At 39.4% G+C, this 19,727-nt stretch overlaps 1 protein-coding gene across 1 annotated transcript in view; it reads left to right on the forward strand.

The window, feature by feature from the left end:
* GLP2R (glucagon like peptide 2 receptor) overlaps positions 1–19,727 on the forward strand; it is a 43,181-nt gene that overhangs the window by 5,534 nt on the left and 17,920 nt on the right. The window contains exons 2-8 of the mRNA XM_059828339.1: positions 1,075–1,183; positions 6,982–7,086; positions 9,585–9,710; positions 12,185–12,287; positions 12,533–12,689; positions 13,618–13,777; positions 19,185–19,245. Coding sequence (XP_059684322.1) covers positions 1,075–1,183; positions 6,982–7,086; positions 9,585–9,710; positions 12,185–12,287; positions 12,533–12,689; positions 13,618–13,777; positions 19,185–19,245 — 821 coding nt within the window. The remainder of the gene's footprint in view (positions 1–1,074; positions 1,184–6,981; positions 7,087–9,584; positions 9,711–12,184; positions 12,288–12,532; positions 12,690–13,617; positions 13,778–19,184; positions 19,246–19,727) is intronic.

The following is a 19,727-nucleotide window of genomic DNA, read 5'->3' on the forward strand; positions in this document are numbered from 1 at the left end:
GTTCTCTCCAGAAACCCAGCTTTTCAGAATTTAAAGGAATTCTTGATCTCCTCTGGGGTTGTCACTATAACAGTAAGGCCTAGGCAAAACCAGCTTTGAAAATATCTAAAGCGAAACAAACAAAAAAATAACTGTACCTACAAAAGCTCAGGACATAAAAATCCATCTGTGTGAGACGTTTTATATGGAGAAAACTTTGGCATGGAAAAAAATAATGCTCCGTTTCACTATGTGAGAAATCTTGGGGGCAAAGACTCTTCTCCCCTATGGACACAAGAGGACAGCAAAACTGGGCCCTATCCAGGCAAAAAGGGCAACATAGTTGGTGCAGATGGGCAAGTACAACGAAGATTTACAATTGTGTTTTCTCAAAAAAAGAGAGAAAAAGAAAGACGTCTATGGCACAGTTGCAGCTGTTGGAGAAAAACGTGGTCTTTGAAGTGCTGGGTAGGAGTACAGAATGCACTGGAGAAAAGATGTTAGTAGCTAAATAGTATTGCTTATTCATTACCCTTTTATTTAATTTTTTACTGTGCTACTCAACCAGCTGTGCTTGATTATCTTTAAAATTCTCTAAAAATAAACAGCCCTCAAAATTATCATCAGATTCATAAATTAATCTAGCAGAAACATAAATACATGAGCAGTATTAGCTGACCTTGGCATAAATTGACTGTAAAAATCCTGAAAAGACTGTAAAACTTGTGAAGATAAGCACCCATTTTCTACAGTGGAGGAATGAAATGCCAATGTTTTTGGTGCACCCTCACAGGTCCTAGCAATTAAATATCTGTGTGGATTTTTTAAAAGGATTTTACACAAGTTAAATAGCTTTCCATGGTAATAGCACCATGGCAATACATTTCTTGCTCAGGCAAAGACAGCAACCGCAGAAATTTCACTAATGCTTTCCTGGAGAAGGAAGAGGTCTGTCTTTACCTCCCTGCTTACCTATCATTCCTCCATTCTCCTCTCCTCTATCCTCTTCTCTCCTGTCCTTTTAAATTTCTTATAATGGAAGGAAAATTGCCACTGAAAAACCACAAGGTTCTAACTGAATTTCCTCATGTCCAGCATTTTCACTCACAAGCCAAAGGATCTGTGCTGGAAAAAACCACTACTGGATGGAACAAATATAAACAAGAATGCTTGAAAATGCTGCAGGAATCAACTGTAGATACTGGTAAGGAAACAAACAGCACAATAAAGCAACGTGTTAAGTAACATTGATGAATATGCAGATGTTCTTTTTCTTGCTTTGCAGAGGTATGTGTCTGTTTATAACTTCTCAGTGTAGAACAATCAGCTGTAAGTAGACATGCAAACATGGAATCATGAAGTTAATGGCTTTCTTTGTCCTGAAACTTAATAGGTTCCTATATATAAAACCAGATCATATACAGAAATTAACCATTGAAGAGCTCGTGCTGGGCTACCACTATGGTGTGGCACTGAGTGCCTGGTCAAGGATAACTGCTACCCATTATTGGTAAGAACCAATAGAAGAAGAAGTCAAACCCATATTCCTGGAACTTACGCTAACCACAAGACAACAGACAGACACCAGGGAAAAGAAGATGTCTCCCATTTCTATACTTTAGAAATTGAGACATGGCAGACAAGAACCTAAAACACACGAGGCAATAGAGAGTCTGGTTTCTGCCTAGTCAAAACTGGGGAGCTGCTCTCTTCTCACAGTACTGCTTATGCAGTTTGTGATACAGTCATTAGGTTAGGAAGTTAAGACACAGAGACCAGGTTGCCCCCTATTCTCCTGGCACTTATAACCATTAGGTTAAAGTCCCTTATTTATTCTCCTGCCTCCATGGCTTTTGGATTCTTGGATGAAGAGCAGCATAGCTTCAGAGGACAGTGTCTTCTCCTGAAAAGTGGCAGAGAGAGGAACTGAGTTCACACCTCCTACCTGTGGTTGAGTGCTCTAAGTTTTATGCTGTTTGGCAAAAGGGGAGCTTATAATCTGACATTATTTCACTATTAAAAGTATAAACTCTGCTCAGCTAGATGTCTGTCTTCAGGAGAGGATGGCACAGGCTTTGAGTAGTTGGAGAAGTAGCTGGGAGAGAGATGACTGCATTCACCAAGGAAAGATTAAGAGTGAAACTGTGCCCTATGTTTTGTAGTCGCTGGCTATAGGCAGGTCTCTGCTCCTGTGTGCAAGTGCTACTTTCATGGTCATCTTGCTTGGTGGTTACCTCACCCCATCAACTGCACAGGGAGACTCCAGGATGATGTTATGAGCTCTGACTCACTTTGCCAGTGGCAGGAAGCTGCATTTATGACATTGTAGTGTGCAACTTTTTTGGCCAGAGTATATGGTCTGATTAAGATCAATGCATGTATTTTTCATCATTCAAAATGCATTTAGAAGTTGGAAATCAGTCTAAAGCATTGGCCTGGGAATTTAAAACAGCAGAAAAAAAAAGAAAAAAAAGAGAGGTTTTCAAGCCTAAATTGTGTAATATTTTATGTTTTAAAGTTCCTTAAACTTTTCCCAAAATACTGAAATCTCTAACTTTCACATGGCTTTGAAAATCAAAAAGAAAGATATACCCTGTGAGTGAAGGAAACTATTTTTAGTGATCACATTCAATAACAGCCTTTCTCTTCTTTCAACTGAATTAGGAGTTGCTGAAAATGAGCAGTTCTTGGATATGGCAGCATGCTAAAGTAATGAATCCTCATGCTCTCCAGCCTTCATCACTGACCAGCTCCATAGGCAGCTGCAGCTCCTGGCAGCTGCAAAAGCATGAGCTAATTCCCTTAGTTTATGTTGTGAAGCTGTAACAGCTGGGGAAACAAAGCAAGACCCCATTCTCATTTCTGACCCCCATCTCCACCAAGAACTTGATTCAGCTTTTATAGCATATGTGGGGCAGGAAATGCCCACTAATTCTTCCTGAGCTTTTGGGTGTACTTAAAAGTAAAAAAGAAGCATACCAGCTATGGAAAAGCAGCCAAATACCCACCAAGGACTACCAGAACTTTGCCAGGGCATGCAGAGATGTAGTCAGGAGCTAAGGCTCACCTAGAACTGAAATTGTCCAAAGATGTCAAGAACAACAAAATAAGTGAGCAGATCCACAGAGAAGACATAGGCTCATTACTAAACAGGGCAGGGAAACTAGTCACCAATAAAGGAGGACCCAGAAGACTACAGACCTATTAGCCTTACTTTAATTCCTGGGAAAATAATGAAACGAGTCCTCCTGAAAACTGTTACTAACCAAATGAAGCAGGTGATTGGGAAAAGCCAGCATGGATTTACCAAAAGCAAATCATGCCTAACTAACCTGATCACTTTCTACAACAAGATAACATCTGCTGTTGATATGGGGAGAGCAGTGGATGTTGTTTACCTGGACTTCAGCAAAGCATTCAACACTGCTTCCCACAGCCTTCTCTTGGACAAGCTGGCAAGCTACAGATTGGATGGAGGGTTGCGAGATGGGTACCAAACTGGCTAACAGGCCACACTTAAACAGTGGTGAAAAATGGTTTTGACTCAGGCTGGCAGCCTGTCACAAGTGGGGTCCCCCATGGATTGATACCGGACCCCACACTGTTCAAGATCTTCATAAATGATCTGGACACAATGGCATTGAAAGCACCCCACTAAGTTTGCTGATGATGCCAAATTGGGTGGTGAGGTGGACATGTCAAAAGGCAGAGCCATCTTACAGACAGACATGGACAGGCTGGAAGAATGGGCTAGCAAGAACTGTATGAAGTTTAACAAAGACATAACCGAAGAGCCCAGTACAGGCTAGGATCTGTGTGGCTGGGGAGCAACCTTGCTGAAAGGGACCTGGGAGTCCTGGTGGACAACAAGCTGAGCGTAAGCCAGCAGTGGACCACTGCCGCAGCAAAAGCAAATCAAATCCTGGACTACATCTGCAGGGGCATTACTAACAGAGATAGAGTAGTGATCATCCCACTCCACTCAGCACTTGTCAGGCTGCATGTGGAGTACTGTGACCAGTTCTGGTCCTCACAATTCAAGAAAGATGCAGACAGACTGGAGAGGGTCCAAAGGAGGGCCATGGAGATGACCAAAGGGCTGGAGAACCTGCCCTATGAGGAAAGACTGAAGGAGTTAGGTCTTTTCACCCTAGAGAACAGAAGGTGCAGGGGGAACCTCATCAAAGTAAAAGGTGGCTACAAAAAGGATGGAGGCTCTCTCTTCACAAAGAGCTACATGGAGAAGACAAGGGACAATAACTACAAGTTGTACCAGGAGAGGTTTCACCTTGATATAAGAAAGATATTTTTTACAGTGAGAACAATCATTCACTGTAACAACCTCCTCGGGGATTTGGTGGAGTCACCATCACTGGAGGTTTTCAAGATGCAATTGGACAAGGTGCTTGATAATCTCATCCAGGCTCCCTTTCCGATGAAAGATTGGACCGGATGATCTTTTGAAGTCCCTACCAGCCTGGGCTGTTTTATGATTCTATGGTATTTCAGGAAAGCATGCTAACCACTGGGCCATTAGTGGTGCTGAATGAGATAGGATAACCCTTGTTCAGGTTGACCCACTATGAATCCAGCAGTGACAGCTGGGGGAAAATAGGACTTCCAGTCCCAGTTGTCTGTGACGTTTATGTATTTTTTATGGGCAGGCACTGGATGAAAACAGAAGTAATCTGGGGTGTGGAACTTGTGCTTTCCACTCTCTGCCAACATGGAGGTTCTGGATTCAGCTTCCACCAACTTAGAAGAGGGTAATAAAGATTATATGAATAATGTTCCAGAGTATTCTTCTAGCCATTAATATGCAAAAGGGGAAAACCATCAACAATGTTTAAAGCCAGTTCTGCCAGTATGCATTTCGATGCTGAGAACTTAGAATCTGGGAATCTCCATAGTTTAGGGACTTACATGATGGCACATCATTTCTGAGTCCTAGGCAGTTCAAGGCAGGAAAACCAGGCAGTTACCTCTGTCAAAACTGTTGTGCTTCTAGTACAACACAGTGTCAATCTGAGCACATAATGAAATGTCTGCCAGCAGTGTGATGCATCTGGGCTGTCTCAGGTCCCCAAAAAATCCAGGTAGGCAGGTTTTGGATTTGTTCCCTTGGAAGCAAGCAATCAACTGTTCTGGTTACCATGCAGGATGTTACCCTGTAGGAGAGTTACTGTACCAAGAGCACATGCAGGAAAGGTCAGGGTGTCACTCAGCTGAAGCACTCAGTTATCTAGTTCTTCATTATCTGCTTCATCATGCTAGATTTTTATGTGATGATAAAATAGTACTTGTTGCTAGATGCCAACAATCTAATTATGTTGTCCTTCTATGTTGTGTAAATCTTTATCTGGCTTCAAGGTTTCAAATGTGAATGACCAGAAGTCAGAAAAGTACTAGTGAAGATACGCAGTAGAAATGTTAAGCAGACTTTCTCAGAAAGAAAGGTGTATTTGTGACAGAGGGGTCATCAGAACAGCATGTATAGCCAGTATGATAACTGTGGGAAATAAGGAAGGAGAAAACACAGAAAGGTCAGACAAAGAAGCTACCATAGATTATAGACTACGTGACCACACTCAGAGATGCAAGAAGGCAAAGTGATGAGTATTGCAGAAAGGACAAAGGTTTTTCTGGTAAGCAAGGGAAGCAAAGCACAGATCAGCCCAGCCAGTATACCTTCAGGATAGCTTACAACTACTGTGACAAGAAAGAAAGAGAAACAGTAGTGAGAAGCTAGAGATCAGTGATCTGTGGTGAAAACCTGGTGTGCAGAAACCCTTAGCATGATGCAAAAGACGAGTGTATTATGGTGGGAAGGCAGAGAATGGTGGGGTTTGGTGGCAATTACAACTAAGCCAGATGACCCAGGAGGCCAAAAGCAGTGACACATGGCAAGATATTAGAGGGCAGTAGTTTGTAGCAGGCAATCAGGAGAACCATAGGGACTCACAACTCCAGTTTTCATGAACGGAGAAAAAACTATTTTTCTCTTGGCAGCCTACCCAATTGAAACTTGAACAAACCTTGATCAGATATAGGGGAAAGGAACAATAAAAATTCAGCTATGAATGTTAACAACTACATGTGTCATAAGGCAGATGGGGCCACAGATGTTCAGCCTCAAAGGTACAAGGGAATTACTAAGAATGCCCATACTGTCTCTGTATTTTAGCAAAAGCATCCCAAAAAGATACTAGTGAGATAGCACACAGCTATCTTTGTTGCTCCCTGTATTTTTCTTCCCACACAAGTTTCTCAAAGTATTGCTAAGTATTATGGAAAACAAAGAAGATATACTCTTCTAGCTTTGGGGCAAAAGCATTAAAGTTAAGAGAGGAGAACTTCAGGTTATCCTAGAAGAAAGATAGAAACTAACCAAGAGACTGGTGCAGCTTATTAATGCCTTTTATTTTATCTTACTGTAACCTGATTGCACCATTTCAATTCTGCATTATCAAATGTTTTATCTTAACCTTAAGTCCTGTGAGTGATGTGATGCTTGTGAAGCTTAAAACTGAATTAATCTGAGATACTACCAGCTCCCTAACCTCTATTGCCCATAGAGGTTATTACTATCCAAGAAGCTGGCAGGAGTCTGAACTGAGAACCGGTGTCACAGAGGTCATGAAAGGTGGAATATCTTTATCTACCAGCAAAAAGTCTGCAGCATGTACTAAAAACTGTGAGAGCATGGCTGGTATCTGTTACATTTGGACAACAGAGGTCTCAGGATGATTTTGCGTAATACCCTTATCTCATAATGAAGCATGTAAAACCTGCTGCTATTGTGTAGATTCAGGGAAGAAGGGTAGCAGCCATTTCTGCACTGTGCACTGGGCATTGCACAGTGAATGCACAAAGTTTATCTGCTACAGCTTATAAATACTCTGGAGTAGCCTGCAAGTTACCTGGAACAGTTTACAATGGCTTTCATGATTGTCTATTGTCGGAACAACTTTTTGTAAAACTTCTATTTGCTTCTCTCCCCAGGAATACATTGTAATGGGACATTTGATCAGTTTGTTTGCTGGCCTTACTCACCCCCAGGAAATGTCTCTGTTCCTTGTCCTTCATATTTGCCGTGGTTGGAAAATGGTAATGTGAAAGTGGTAACTTCTCTTCGAGTTTATGCTGGGAATCCATCTAAAGGACAGATGGTGCTGGTCTCTCTTGTCCCAGTGTCCTTTAAAGTGTCTGAGGGATTTCTCGTCTCACCTCTTTTCACCTCTTTTCTGAATTGAGGCACAAAATCATTGTCAATGTTTAATTATTTACCCTTTTTATCCATCTGTGCTTGTTACAGCTCCATATTGTCTGCTATAAAGCAACATTTTCAAGATTGTGTAACCGTACTTTATTAGCAGTGACAGATTTGGGGTTCAGCTTCTGAGGTTCAACTTCTGGGGTCCCCACTGGCCCCAGACATGAAGCTCTCTCCCAGAAAATTGGAATAGCCAAACAAAGCAGCAGTGCAAGCAGTCAGCCCTCCAGTAAGACATACTGCACCACCAGCAAGTGGTGTGGTGAAAAACAAGCTTTCCAAGCAGCCTTTTCCTGGAGGGAGTGGGGCAGGGAGGCTCTCAGGAAGGGTAAAAGAATAACATCTGCAGGAGCAAAACTGTCTAAAAGCAAACAACTGTTGGAGAGGGATAACCACCCGGAGTAACGATGAAATCTCAATATGAGTATAGTCGTTCTCCCCTTTATTCAAGCTTACAGAGTATATATAGACAGATGCCAAGAACACGTGTCCGCAACAGTTGTATAATTGGCTTACAGCCTCTGTTCACGCGCCAGGGCAGCGAGTGTGATTGGTACAGTGCTCTTGTGCACGCACAGGAGCACTTCTCCTCTTCGTGGATGTAGCTCCTTCTTCTTGTTTACCATTCCACTGTCTCTTATCACAACAGGCTTTCAAGGACAGTTAACGGTTTCCTCTGAGCCTTCCCTCTCATCAGAGACTGGGTTGCTCATGGGAATCAGATCGTGTCCCTTGTTACTAAGCCATTCTTCCACAAACAACATTCCCTTTCTCCTAAAGAAATGAAAGGACATTCCTACCACCGCAGCCTAGCATTTCTGAATCCTGCTACGCAGCCTTTCTTAGCTGCATGTGGCTTTCTTAGCTTCATTTCTAATACCACTTGGAAGGACTAATTGTGTCTGAGTCCTTTAGTTTATGGGAGACTACTACGGGATCCTTATGGTAGCTTTCTCCAGCCCACCCCACACATGGTTTGTTGTGTAATGTCATCATTTGGACTTTTTTGTGCTGCTGAACAGAAAGAGGCCCAACGACTGTCTAGTCTCCCAAACAACTGCTTCTGCCAACCATTTAGAACAAATTCAGCTCTTCATAATAAATGTAAAAGCATCTTCCTTCCTTTCATGTAATGGAGACTTTTTTTCTCTTTTTCTGTCTAAATTTCTACAAAAGCAAGATGTAAAACTTTTCACCAGGTTATGAAGCTTTTAATTGTGTTCACAGTGGGGAACACAATGGGGCTGCTGTGTTACAGCATCATCTGGCATTCTCATCCATGCCACAGCACCTTAGGAAAAGAAGCATTAGAGACAGCCCAGCTGTCTGTTTGTCCTAGAGATTTTGCAGGACTGGGGTTAGGGTTGCTTGTGGTCCCCATTTCCATTGCTGGTCCCATTTCCAAGGCATAGCTGTGTCTGTTCTGGGACACCAATGGACTTGGACAAGAAATGCTTGGAAGCTTGAGGTAAATTCATTGTGGTTTGTCATCATTGCCAAGCCTGAACACTGAAAAATTAGGATAGTCTAGAAATGATATTTCTGATCACATTTCATATCTTTTTCAGTGTCTAGTCTCCACACAGAGCTCCTGCTCCATCACAGTGAACTCTGCTCCCAATGCCGTTCTCTCAGTTCCAGTTATCCTGAGTGAAACGAGATAGTCTGCTTGTTGCTGCAACCCTTAAACACTTTCTAATTAAAAACTAAATTAAAAAGCTCAGGTCTGACTAGAAATAAATGGAAGACAGCTGTTGAGGACAACATCAAACAAACATCAACCAGGGTCCCCATAGCATTCTTCTGATGTTATGGGCAAATTCTTAACTAGTATTAACTAGGACAAGTCAGTGAAAGCTAAGAAAGCTTCACCAGTTCGTACCACCTGCTGATCAGACCCCAAAGCACGTAAATAAAACAGCAGCCACAGGTGTTTCAGAGAAAGATCACTCCCTAACCAAACCATACTCTTCCTCCTACAACTTTGACTGCACAGTCTGGGCAATGTGCTACCCATGCTTGATGGAACTTATGAGGAAAAAGGAATAAAGTGAGATGTAGGCTTTTCTTTTGGATGTAATAACTATCTATTTTTTGTAAATACAAGCTACATTCTGGGAATTTATTTCTGCTACATTACCTTCCTACTTTGTCCTATGTAACTATGAAAAATATATTGTGAAACATGAAAGAAAAGTGGTTTTCTACTCCTTTTTTGAGTGAGCATGGGGTTCTGTCTATTGCTGCAGTGTAAGGGAGAAAACTTTAAAGCGTGTATGAAAAATGAAAACTTTATTTTGACCTTTCAGACTAAACCTCTGTTTACTTTCAGGAAGTGTAGGAAATGTATACAGAGTCTGCTTGGATGAAGGGACTTGGCAAACGAAGGAAAATTCCACAGACATTTGGCGTGATAGTTCAGAATGTTCTGAGAAAAATAATTTAAAAAAAAAAGTAAGTATGTTTTATACTATGGTTTAATACTTTAATCTTCTTAATCCATTCTTGAGTAACTGATAAAACATTTCCATTGAATACCTGCAAAAGATGTTCAGATTTCATTTAGATTACCAAATGGAAACCTGTTATGTTATTTAGAAGCAGCTATGGAGGAAAGATTAAGGAGGGGGATTCCTGCTTTAGATGCCACAAATTATTTTATGTTCACAGTCCAGTGTTCACATATGCTGAATTTCTCCTAATAAAATTTAAAAAGACTGCAATTTGACAAGCAAATGACTTAAGTTCAAAGCATCCCATCGTCATCCCCAAATCGCTGCAGTCTGCCAAGGCCAGACAGCTTCATTTCCTGCCGCTTCCTGAGCCTTTTAGCATTTAATGAGCCATTAACTAGTTCTTTCAAATTTAGCTTGCCACAGACTGGAGGATTCATCATAATGGAAATGCCATCCTTCCCGGTCTGATACAGCGTGTAGACCAAGCGTTGGGCTTCGTCAGCAGGGGGGAATGGCTCTCCCAAGCTGAATAAAGAGCAAACTAGATACTCCCACCTCGACAGTGCTCAGCTCTTTGTACTGAAGATAAAATGAAAACAATTACTGATCAGCTCTGGTTTGTGAAGCTGGGAATCACACTCTCACTCTGCATCTGCAAAGAAGCCTGGCTCCTGTTCTCTGCAAGAAGGCAGTTTACAGCCGAGCATGCTCACTTCCACCACCCGAGTTAGGTTTAAGGTAAAGGACAGTTCAAGCAGTGAAACGGGGGTCTGATCTTGTTGCATGCTTACACAACTCAGCAATGACTTGCAACGAATGCAGCAGAGTTTCCGATAACAGTAAAGCATGCAGCTTATCTGGTTTCAGCTTCTTGTGACTTCCTTTGCCATAGAGTTCAGCTTAGCTGATGTCAAAATTAAGTCTCCTAGGTAAGCACTGTTACTGTTGATTATTTTTTACTTTTTAGTACTTTATTGCGTAAGCACTGTTACTGTTTATTAGTTTATTGAGTAACATTACTTTATTGATTACTTTATTAAACACTATTAATTCAGGATCCCCATGCACTACCAAGTTTTTACTAAACTCTTTATATAGTGAGTACATGAACTCCCAAAATTACAATTTATTTATACAAGTGTGATAAATAGTCGTAAGCACTCTGAGAGTTTTCCATGGTTTGTTGACCATTCTGGATCTCCAGCTTGTGGGTGGGAGACACATTAATTCAACTTGTGTGACAGCAGACAATTTGCCTGAAAGCTTTACCCGGCTTTCCTACCAACACCAAATGTGCTTTTTGTACCTGTTTGTTATATTTAGTGGAAAGCCCCAAGATGTTAGGAATAACCCAGAGCTAGCATCCGCACACATTGGAGTAATCAGCTTGATTTCATTTGCTTTGGTGTTGCAAAATTGTCACAGCCAAGATGATAACTCATGCTTTTTATTAGGTTCATGCCTGTTTGAATGTTTTCATGGAGCAGAGTGACTAATGGCTGTACTATGGGAATCTCCTGCACACACACTGCTGTCCCTGGGCACTTTCACCCTCTCCAAGAGAGCTTCTGCCAGCAGGCACAGCTCACCCCTGCTATCCAGAGAGTACTCATTAGCATACATTGATTAGAGACAGCTCCTGGCAGGAAGACAGTGCTAAAATCCCTGGTGCTGAGCAGTAGGGCAATTCACAAAGAAAACAGCAAAATCACTGAGGAAAAGACACAGGTTCCAAGAAAATCTTTGCAGGCCAAATTTGGATTATGAAAGTCACATATGCTGTATCTCTGTGTCCCCTTTGCAGAGAAGCTTTTCTTGAGCTAGAAAAGCAATATGAAGAGATCAGAGGTAGACATAAGCAGCTAAATGGAAAAACTTAGCAAGAAGAAATGTTAAATGAAGCAAAGTGGAAAGAAAGTATGAGTGCCCCCCTTCCTCCTCTGAGGTCTTATTCATCATTTAAAGACATTCTAGACAACTCTAATTTAATAATTTTGGTTTTTTTCTTTGAACTCATGGCAGAATCCATCTATTTCAATGACTCTATACAGAGCTGACTCTCAAAACTGTACAGCCACAACTGATCTGTAACTGTGTCCCCAGGCCACACATGGAGTAATAACACTTGTGTGTACAGGTGGAGAGTTGATCTCTGCAGTTATTAAAACACCAGGATCCATTTTGTGCATATAATCATGGAAATGACTAGCTGTAAATCAGACTACAAATGGTGTTTATGCAGGAGCTATCCGGAAATGAGACCATGAATACCTTCAAATTTAAAAAGAAACAAAGGCTGTCTTCAAGTGTCTTTGTCATGCAACGATTTCATGAGGCAGCGCAGGGGGCAGGCATCAGAAACTTCCCCTGGCTACCTTGCAACACAAAGAAGTTGGACTCAAGTTTCTGAGCTGTGTTCGTGCTCTGCCCACCTGCCTGTCTGTGTAACACATTTTTCTTCTTTGTTCCTAGGAAGAAGAACATAAATTACTTACCACATTACAGCTGTTGTACACTATAGGATATTATTTTTCTCTCATCTCACTTGTATTAGCTCTCCTTATACTTTCTTTACTCAGGTTAGTACAAATTTACATGCATTTTAAAGGTACAGACCCCAGTATGCAAGTTTTAATTTTCAGGTACTTGAATTTATTGCTTAGCTTCTGATATAAATAACTTGCATTTTCCTAATAAGCATTATAAAAGCAATTCCTAAGCAAAATCCATTGATGACAACAATATCAATACAACAGTATTTTTTTTATTTCTGCAAATTAAATATATTCCAGAGGATTCATACATTATTTTTTTTCTCCCACAGAAAACTTCACTGCACAAGAAACTACATCCATATGAATTTATTTGCATCTTTCATCTTGCGCGCCACAGCAGTTCTTATAAAAGACACTGTATACTACAAGATTTACTCCAAAAAACCAAATGATGAAACTGGATGGATAGTATACCTCAGTCCTGAGGTAACTTGTTAGTTCACTGCTAGTAGTCAACGTGTGCTGCTAGTGGCCATAACAGTTACAGTTTAGGAAGTTTGCCATACGGCAGCAAGTTTTGACGTGTTTGTTAGTTGAGCTTTGAATGCTGAAATTTTGCTGATAAAGCTTTGGGTGATCAAGAAAATTCTGATTTTATATATTTTAGATTGGTTTTATATGAAGCCTTGTATAGAAACAATAAATTAATCTATAGTTATATTTAGAAACATGCAATTAAGCAAAACAGCTTACACCTGTAGTTTTTAGGAAGAAATCTACACATTCATTTGGCACTTACGTAACACTATATTTATTCAGTCTTGGTATGCATAGCACAGTGCAATGCACACAAACATTGCTTTTAAGACAAAGTTCTCAAACAATGTATTTGCTGTGAAAGAACACTAAGAGAGAAAAAATAGTTTAAAGGTTTTTCTGTACTAAGAAAATGTGCTAATTTTCTTACACTTTTTTAGATAATGGAATAACAACAGCTCCCATTCGCAACCACTGCAGAGAAATTACACTTGTATGATGTTGTATGAATATAGTTTGCCCATGTCAATAAGCAAAATTACCTGCAGGATGTTGATGGTGACTATTATTTTAATAGCTCATCAGTAAAAATTCTGATATGCAGATCATGACAAAGAACACATACCCCAGCCTACACTGTCATTGTATTTTCCTACTTTTCACCTCCACTCAAACTCTCTGACAAAGCCTTTAAATTGTTGCATTCCCCTCCAGCCTCTCCCAAGCAGCAAGGAGAGTCTTGTGAAATATGTGACTGAACCACAGTTGTATCACAAACATGGGCTAGTTTTAAAATGGTTGCTGAAGTAACAAGAAAACCAGGATTTGTCAGAGCTTTTATGTATTAACAATGATTCCCGGTCTCTCATTTCTACAGATTGTAATCATTTGCAGGACTGCCCAGTTTTTCATGCATTACTTTATTGGGGCAAATTATTTTTGGCTATTAGTAGAAGGAATTTATCTGCATACGTTATTGATAACTGTTGTACTCTCTGAAAGACGACTGCTACAAACGTATGTTGTGATAGGATGGGGTAAGTACCTAACAATTTCCAAGTTCTTGATTCTGTGGTACTTTTTTGAGTCAGTGGTGGATACTTTGTAATGAAGAAAGAAAGTCTGAACTCTTTTTTGTTTTGAAGTCAGCGCTTGTCAATAAGGTATACCAGCAGTGATACATTTGTTGCAGTTCAGTTTGACCTGCAGATTCAGGAAATGGGTGAATTCTTTCAGAAGAAAACGGTAGCCTAGTGGACAGAACAAGAACAAATTTGACTATATTTGGCTGTATTTTCTGTCATCACTGAATATTATAGTACCATCAGCAACTTCATTTTCCTTTGTAATAGAGCACCTGCATAGCAAAGATGTCTAAACATTAACAATTTTCTTTTATATGTTCACCTTCCTAGTTCATCTTAAGGTTCTACAGTGTGCTTTAAGTTAGAGGTCTTATATTTCAGGCATTTTTCATGGAATAAACACAATGTAAAGTTAGTTACAAGCATTTGAACAGTTTTGTGTAAATTATGTTTTGTAATCTGACAATTACGTTTGCTGTTTACTCAAAGAGCATAATTCTGTATCTTGCCTGGACAAAGGAGAAAAATCAAGTTTTCCCAATTCCCAATAATCATCAAAAAACTACCTGTACAACTTTCAGGCCTTTAAAGGTTTTAAATGAAGATAAAAAATGTACTCTTAGGCAATATGCAGGTTTGTTGCGAGAGTTATTGATTGAAATCCAGTGGCCTGAGTTAAGGAGGACGATAGGATGGATGGCCATAAGAACTTCTCACTGTAAAATTTTTATCAATGTATGGTTTTACAAGCTGGTTCACTATCACCATGTCTATGTCTATTGAACTATGTAGTCAAATGTAAAAGTGTGTATCCAGGACAGTAGGACTGTAGTGTATAGCCCACTTAATAAAAAAGGGAAAGTGATTTTTTAGAGGGATTTGATTGTGGTGGATGATTACGTAGTTGTAAATAAATTACTCCATATTTGCTGTGCTGTACTGCTTGCTAAAATTATCTACTGAGGATAAAGAGGTTTGATTTTAAAGAGGTGTTTAAACTCAAACATAAACAGCTGAAGCAAATGGCAGCTAAGATTGAAATTACAATCATTACAGTTGCAATGCCACAACATCTACATGTTTAAAGGAAATTTTTGGTTATTGTTATCAAGGCTGTGGCAAACTCCCTGTCAATTTGACAGTAATTCCTCTCATTCAGTTTCAGTTGTCTAAAAGTTGTACTAGGCTGTCTCTGTAACAATCACAGGTAATGAAGACAGTTTATTTAACTTCGCTTTGACATCTACCTTACCTCTTGAATTTTGAAATGGGAACAGGATAGGATCTAAAAAAATGACCTACTGGAGAAAGTCCTAGAATTAATTGAATTTTAGATAAGACCTTTTCATGCTTTTCTAATATGACTGTATTAATTTATTAACAAAGAATCATTGCTGTCAAAAAATGCCAATGCTTAAAGCAAGATCCAAAACAGGACTTCAGCATTTAAAATACCACACAGGGGGACACCTGAGCAAAAAAGTTTTAAAAGCATGATATAAAACCCTGTTGAAGTATACAAGATAATTTAGGTCAAAACTATCTGGTCTGAAAGAATAAAGATCCATTAAAGAACACAGAAAACTTAACTCTCTTTTATAGAAATGACTTGTGTTTACTACTACTGGAAAGATTAAAAGACATCTGACTTTTGTCTCTCGTAGCATTTGAAGCAGGTTTTAAATACACATGAGATGATCGTATTGTATGCATTGTTCTGAAGATTGCTTCACTTTGTGCATTGTGTAATCTCGTTATCAGAGATCAATAAAAAAGTACTCAGACCTGATAATTTTGGCAGTGGCACATTTAATTTTGGAGTATTAAATCAGTTAGTTACAAGTGAATGTAAAATTCATACTTGACATTGTGCCATTTTTTTTTCCTTTTGTTAACAAAAAGAACACCTATGCTCTTTTATTCTTGTTTTGCAGTTTTAAATCCAAAATAAGATTTTATTTAGCTTCCTCTAACAATAGAAGAATTCTAACAAACTATTCAGCATCTCACACCTCTTAGTTCTTTACAGACCAGATGAAAACTAGCATATCTCCAGAAGTTAAGAAATTCAGGTTGTTTTAGTCTAGGCTTGTGAGAAACTGGGGAGTTCTGAGGCCCTGACGATAGATGCAGAGCCTTCACTAGTGATCAACATGACAATAATTTAGTAACATGGAAAGAGCTGAGAGTACAGAACAAGTATTAAACAGAGGTGTTTGCAATGGGAACACACATGTTTTCAGAAATGTCAGTCCATACATTCAAAGTAAGTGATGTAACCTTGGGAAAGTTTCATTTCTCATGTTTAAAACAAAAAGGTTGAACTATTGTTCAAATCAAAACTACTTTCTTGTACAGCATAACCTGACATTTTGACATCAGATCAGAAAGGAGCTCCAGGAAATACCATGGCTTTTAATTGAGGAAGCACGTACAACCGGGAAAGGCATGTTTTATTGTATACTTGGAAAAAACCGTTTTTTTTCACATCTGAAGCAGAAGTATTGATCTTAAAGTTAAGTTGAAGTTTAACTTCATTAAGTTAACATAGTAAACAAATTGATGGAAATCGGTATTTAATACCTATGATGAAGAGATAAGGAAAGCCTAAACAAACTAGTCATAGATTATTTAGAACACGGTACCTCAAAGTCAACACTAGATACTCAAATGCAGTTCTTCCACGTTCCGAGGCAGATGTGAAATCCCACATATGAAATCTTTTTTTCACCAAATCCACTCACACATTTAAGCTGGGAAGGACATGTACATATACAGCAGTACATTACAGCTCAGATTTGGTGACTAAATCTTGGTTCATATTACGACATCTCTGTGGAGGATAATGTTTTGTCAGGACAAGCACAAAACAGAAACTGGAATATTGAAATATTGTATTTTGGTACCTAGATATAAATTTGCTGGTTAGAATTGTCTCAGAAAATTGGTCTTGTCCCAAAACAAGTCTAATTTCTCAGGGAAAGGATCTTGATTAAAAAAGAAGATAAAATACATTCCTATACCCTTCTCTGCACAGTCAGTGATGAGTCCCAAGTATTCCCGATGAATTTCCTTATGTCTACAGGGAAATCAAGTAGTTAATATTAAAAAATTTAAAACTTTCCTCATTATCTAACTACGAAGTCAAGCTCCATATGATTAAAACAGAATTCTTATTTTTTTTCATCCTCATGCTGTCTCCCATATTCTGTCGCTCCTCTGCTCCCCCAGTATGATTTATGCTGTGTTCATTGAGTGCTCTGTGTGGTGTTTTCATATCAGACTTCCTGTGGGTTCTTAGAATCAGGTAGTACTTAAATCTTTAGTTTAGTCTACCTGATGGAGAAGGGAATTCATTTTATCTAATAAGATTAAATTTAGGTAACTAATATCAAGATTCTCTCTAGGACCAAAGGAAGAAGACAAGTACCTTTGAAGAGTGAATTATTTCAATGTTTAAGAGAAATGGGATATTACCTTAATCCTTTCATGCATCTATATATATAGTCACATTGGAAATTGTCTTATTTCCTACAGCATCCTTTTCTCTGGCTTTACCTGTATTCATCCACTATGTTGCTGTTTTCTGGCTTGCTGTTTTGAACATGTTTTCCCATTTTTGGCATCTCTCCTTTTCCTCTTTTGCTTCTTCCTCATCAGACATTAACTACTTTCCTTCACTTTCACACTCATTCCCATCCTTCCTTATCTATTAAAAGTTTCTGTCAAAACATAACACCACACTTAATTGTCCATTGTCAAGCCTCTGGGCTTTCTCCTCTGCTGCACCTTACACTTTAGAGGATCATTCTCACCATCCATGCCTTGATTTCTCTGTTCCCTCTCACATTCATCTTTAAAGACCCTTTGTGCTATATTTATATGGCTGTATTAGCATACAGGCTGCTGACACACCAAGACCACTGTCTTTCACATTGGTTAGTGTTGTCTCATTGCTTCCTCACTCTTCCCACCTCTCTAAATCCATTTATTGCTTTGATCACCAGCTCATTGGAACAGGGACTAATCATTTTATTCCTTGTTCAAACTGCAATAGGACAAGTCTGTTAAGAAATTTGCTCACTACTGTAAGAGTATAAATAATAATGGTCATCTCCCTATCGGTCCCCCTCCATTGCTCTCATACCTGTATCACATTCACTGATTTCCTAAAGGCCTTTCCTTAATTTCTTATTTCTTAGCTTAATTTCTTATTTATATTTATTAGAATTACTACTAAGATGGGACATCTGGCACCTATCTTACAGACATTTGTAGTACTGCTGCTGCTGAGCCAGCAGGGGCAAACCATGCTTGCACCTACTGAGACACACTCAGCTCCTGACCAGGAACCGCACTTGATAACATCACCTCATCCAACTGGGTATTATCTTTCCCCACGGGACAACCTCATATTCCCCTGGACGCGTAGCTCCCTTCCCAAGTGGCCCATGCCCTGATTGTTTTCTCAGACCCACTTGTTGCACCAATGCCATCTCCCACCCAAGCGAGACCCTTTCTATCTCTTTCTCCATTTTACCCCCTCAAAGTTCTATTATCTCTGAGAGTAGTTTCCTTCTGGCCCTTTCTCTGTATTGCCACACTCCAGCTCTCCCCATGACCTTAGCTAGTGTCCCAGAATCCTGAATAGATCCTGTTCTGGCCCCAGTGACCCACATCTTTCCTTTCTGCCACATCCACCAGAAAATCTCCTGTGAGTCATTGGGCTGAGGATCCAGTTGAACACCCACCTTTGGTAGATCAATGTGCCTTGTGCTTGTGATTGAAGCTTGTGCCTGCACATTTGTAGACCACTGGAACAGTGCAGTAATCCTTCATTTCAGGGGTTTTTTTTCAGTCTGCAGTCTCCTTTCCAGGAGGGGGGACAACAATAGGGGAATGGGGACCATGGTCCAGGAAAGGTAAGCCAGGAAAACAAGCTTTTGTCAGTTGTTTTAATTAATTAGACAGAGTTCCATGCCTCCACTGAAAACTTTTTAAGGTTCAACAAATAAAAAATGTTAACAACTGGTGCCTTAGGTAGTTTGTGAGGCCTTAAGTACAAATTATTTTGAATTCTCAGGGTCAGGAATTTAGAAGATTTGGAGAGGTCAGCAGTGTATATGTGTATATATATATGTACATATCAGTCTGAAAATGCAAGATTCAACTATATAATGAAATTTCATTTTGTATTTGAACTACAAATGGGGAAAGCCAAGATCAGGTTGATTTTTGTACAATTCTAAATAGAAGACTGAAAAGCATATGTCTCTGCACTACGCACTACTGTAACATATCTGTGTTCTGTATGAACCATTCTGCAAGCTTGGCTGTAATTGACTCCTTTTCTTTTCAGTTGTTCCTATCCTGTTTGTGGGCCCTTGGGGAATAAGCAGATCAAAACTGGAGAACACAGGGTAGGTTACTAAATAAAATGTGCCTTAGAATACTGGCTTTCTGTTTGCTTAATTTTTCTGGAAGCCCTTGGCAGTAGTTGACACAAGTATCGACTATTAGATTATATTAAGATTATACAGCACCTATTAATACTTGTTACATTTTCTAGGCTTATTTTAGTACTTTTACATTAAACTACTTCTAGGAATTCTCAGATTTACTTATGCGTAGATCAAGAAGTAGAATGGACATTCACTGTTCCTGAAATGAAAGCTATTGCATCATCCAATGTTCATCCATGTACATGAAGCAAATTGTCAGCACAAACATCTTCACAGACAGCATCTTACTAAGAAAAGGAGACCAGTGCTTTCCTTGGAGACCATCTACGTTTCAAGCTTAATTAGTATTCAATGCCATTTTGAAAAAAAAAATATTTGTTATGGATGATAATGACAAAAACTGATATTCACTAAAAGCTGATATTAAATGAATGTGTTCA

Source organism: Gavia stellata, chromosome 22 (assembly GCF_030936135.1).
Source record: "Gavia stellata isolate bGavSte3 chromosome 22, bGavSte3.hap2, whole genome shotgun sequence".
NCBI classification, from domain to species: domain Eukaryota; kingdom Metazoa; phylum Chordata; class Aves; order Gaviiformes; family Gaviidae; genus Gavia; species Gavia stellata.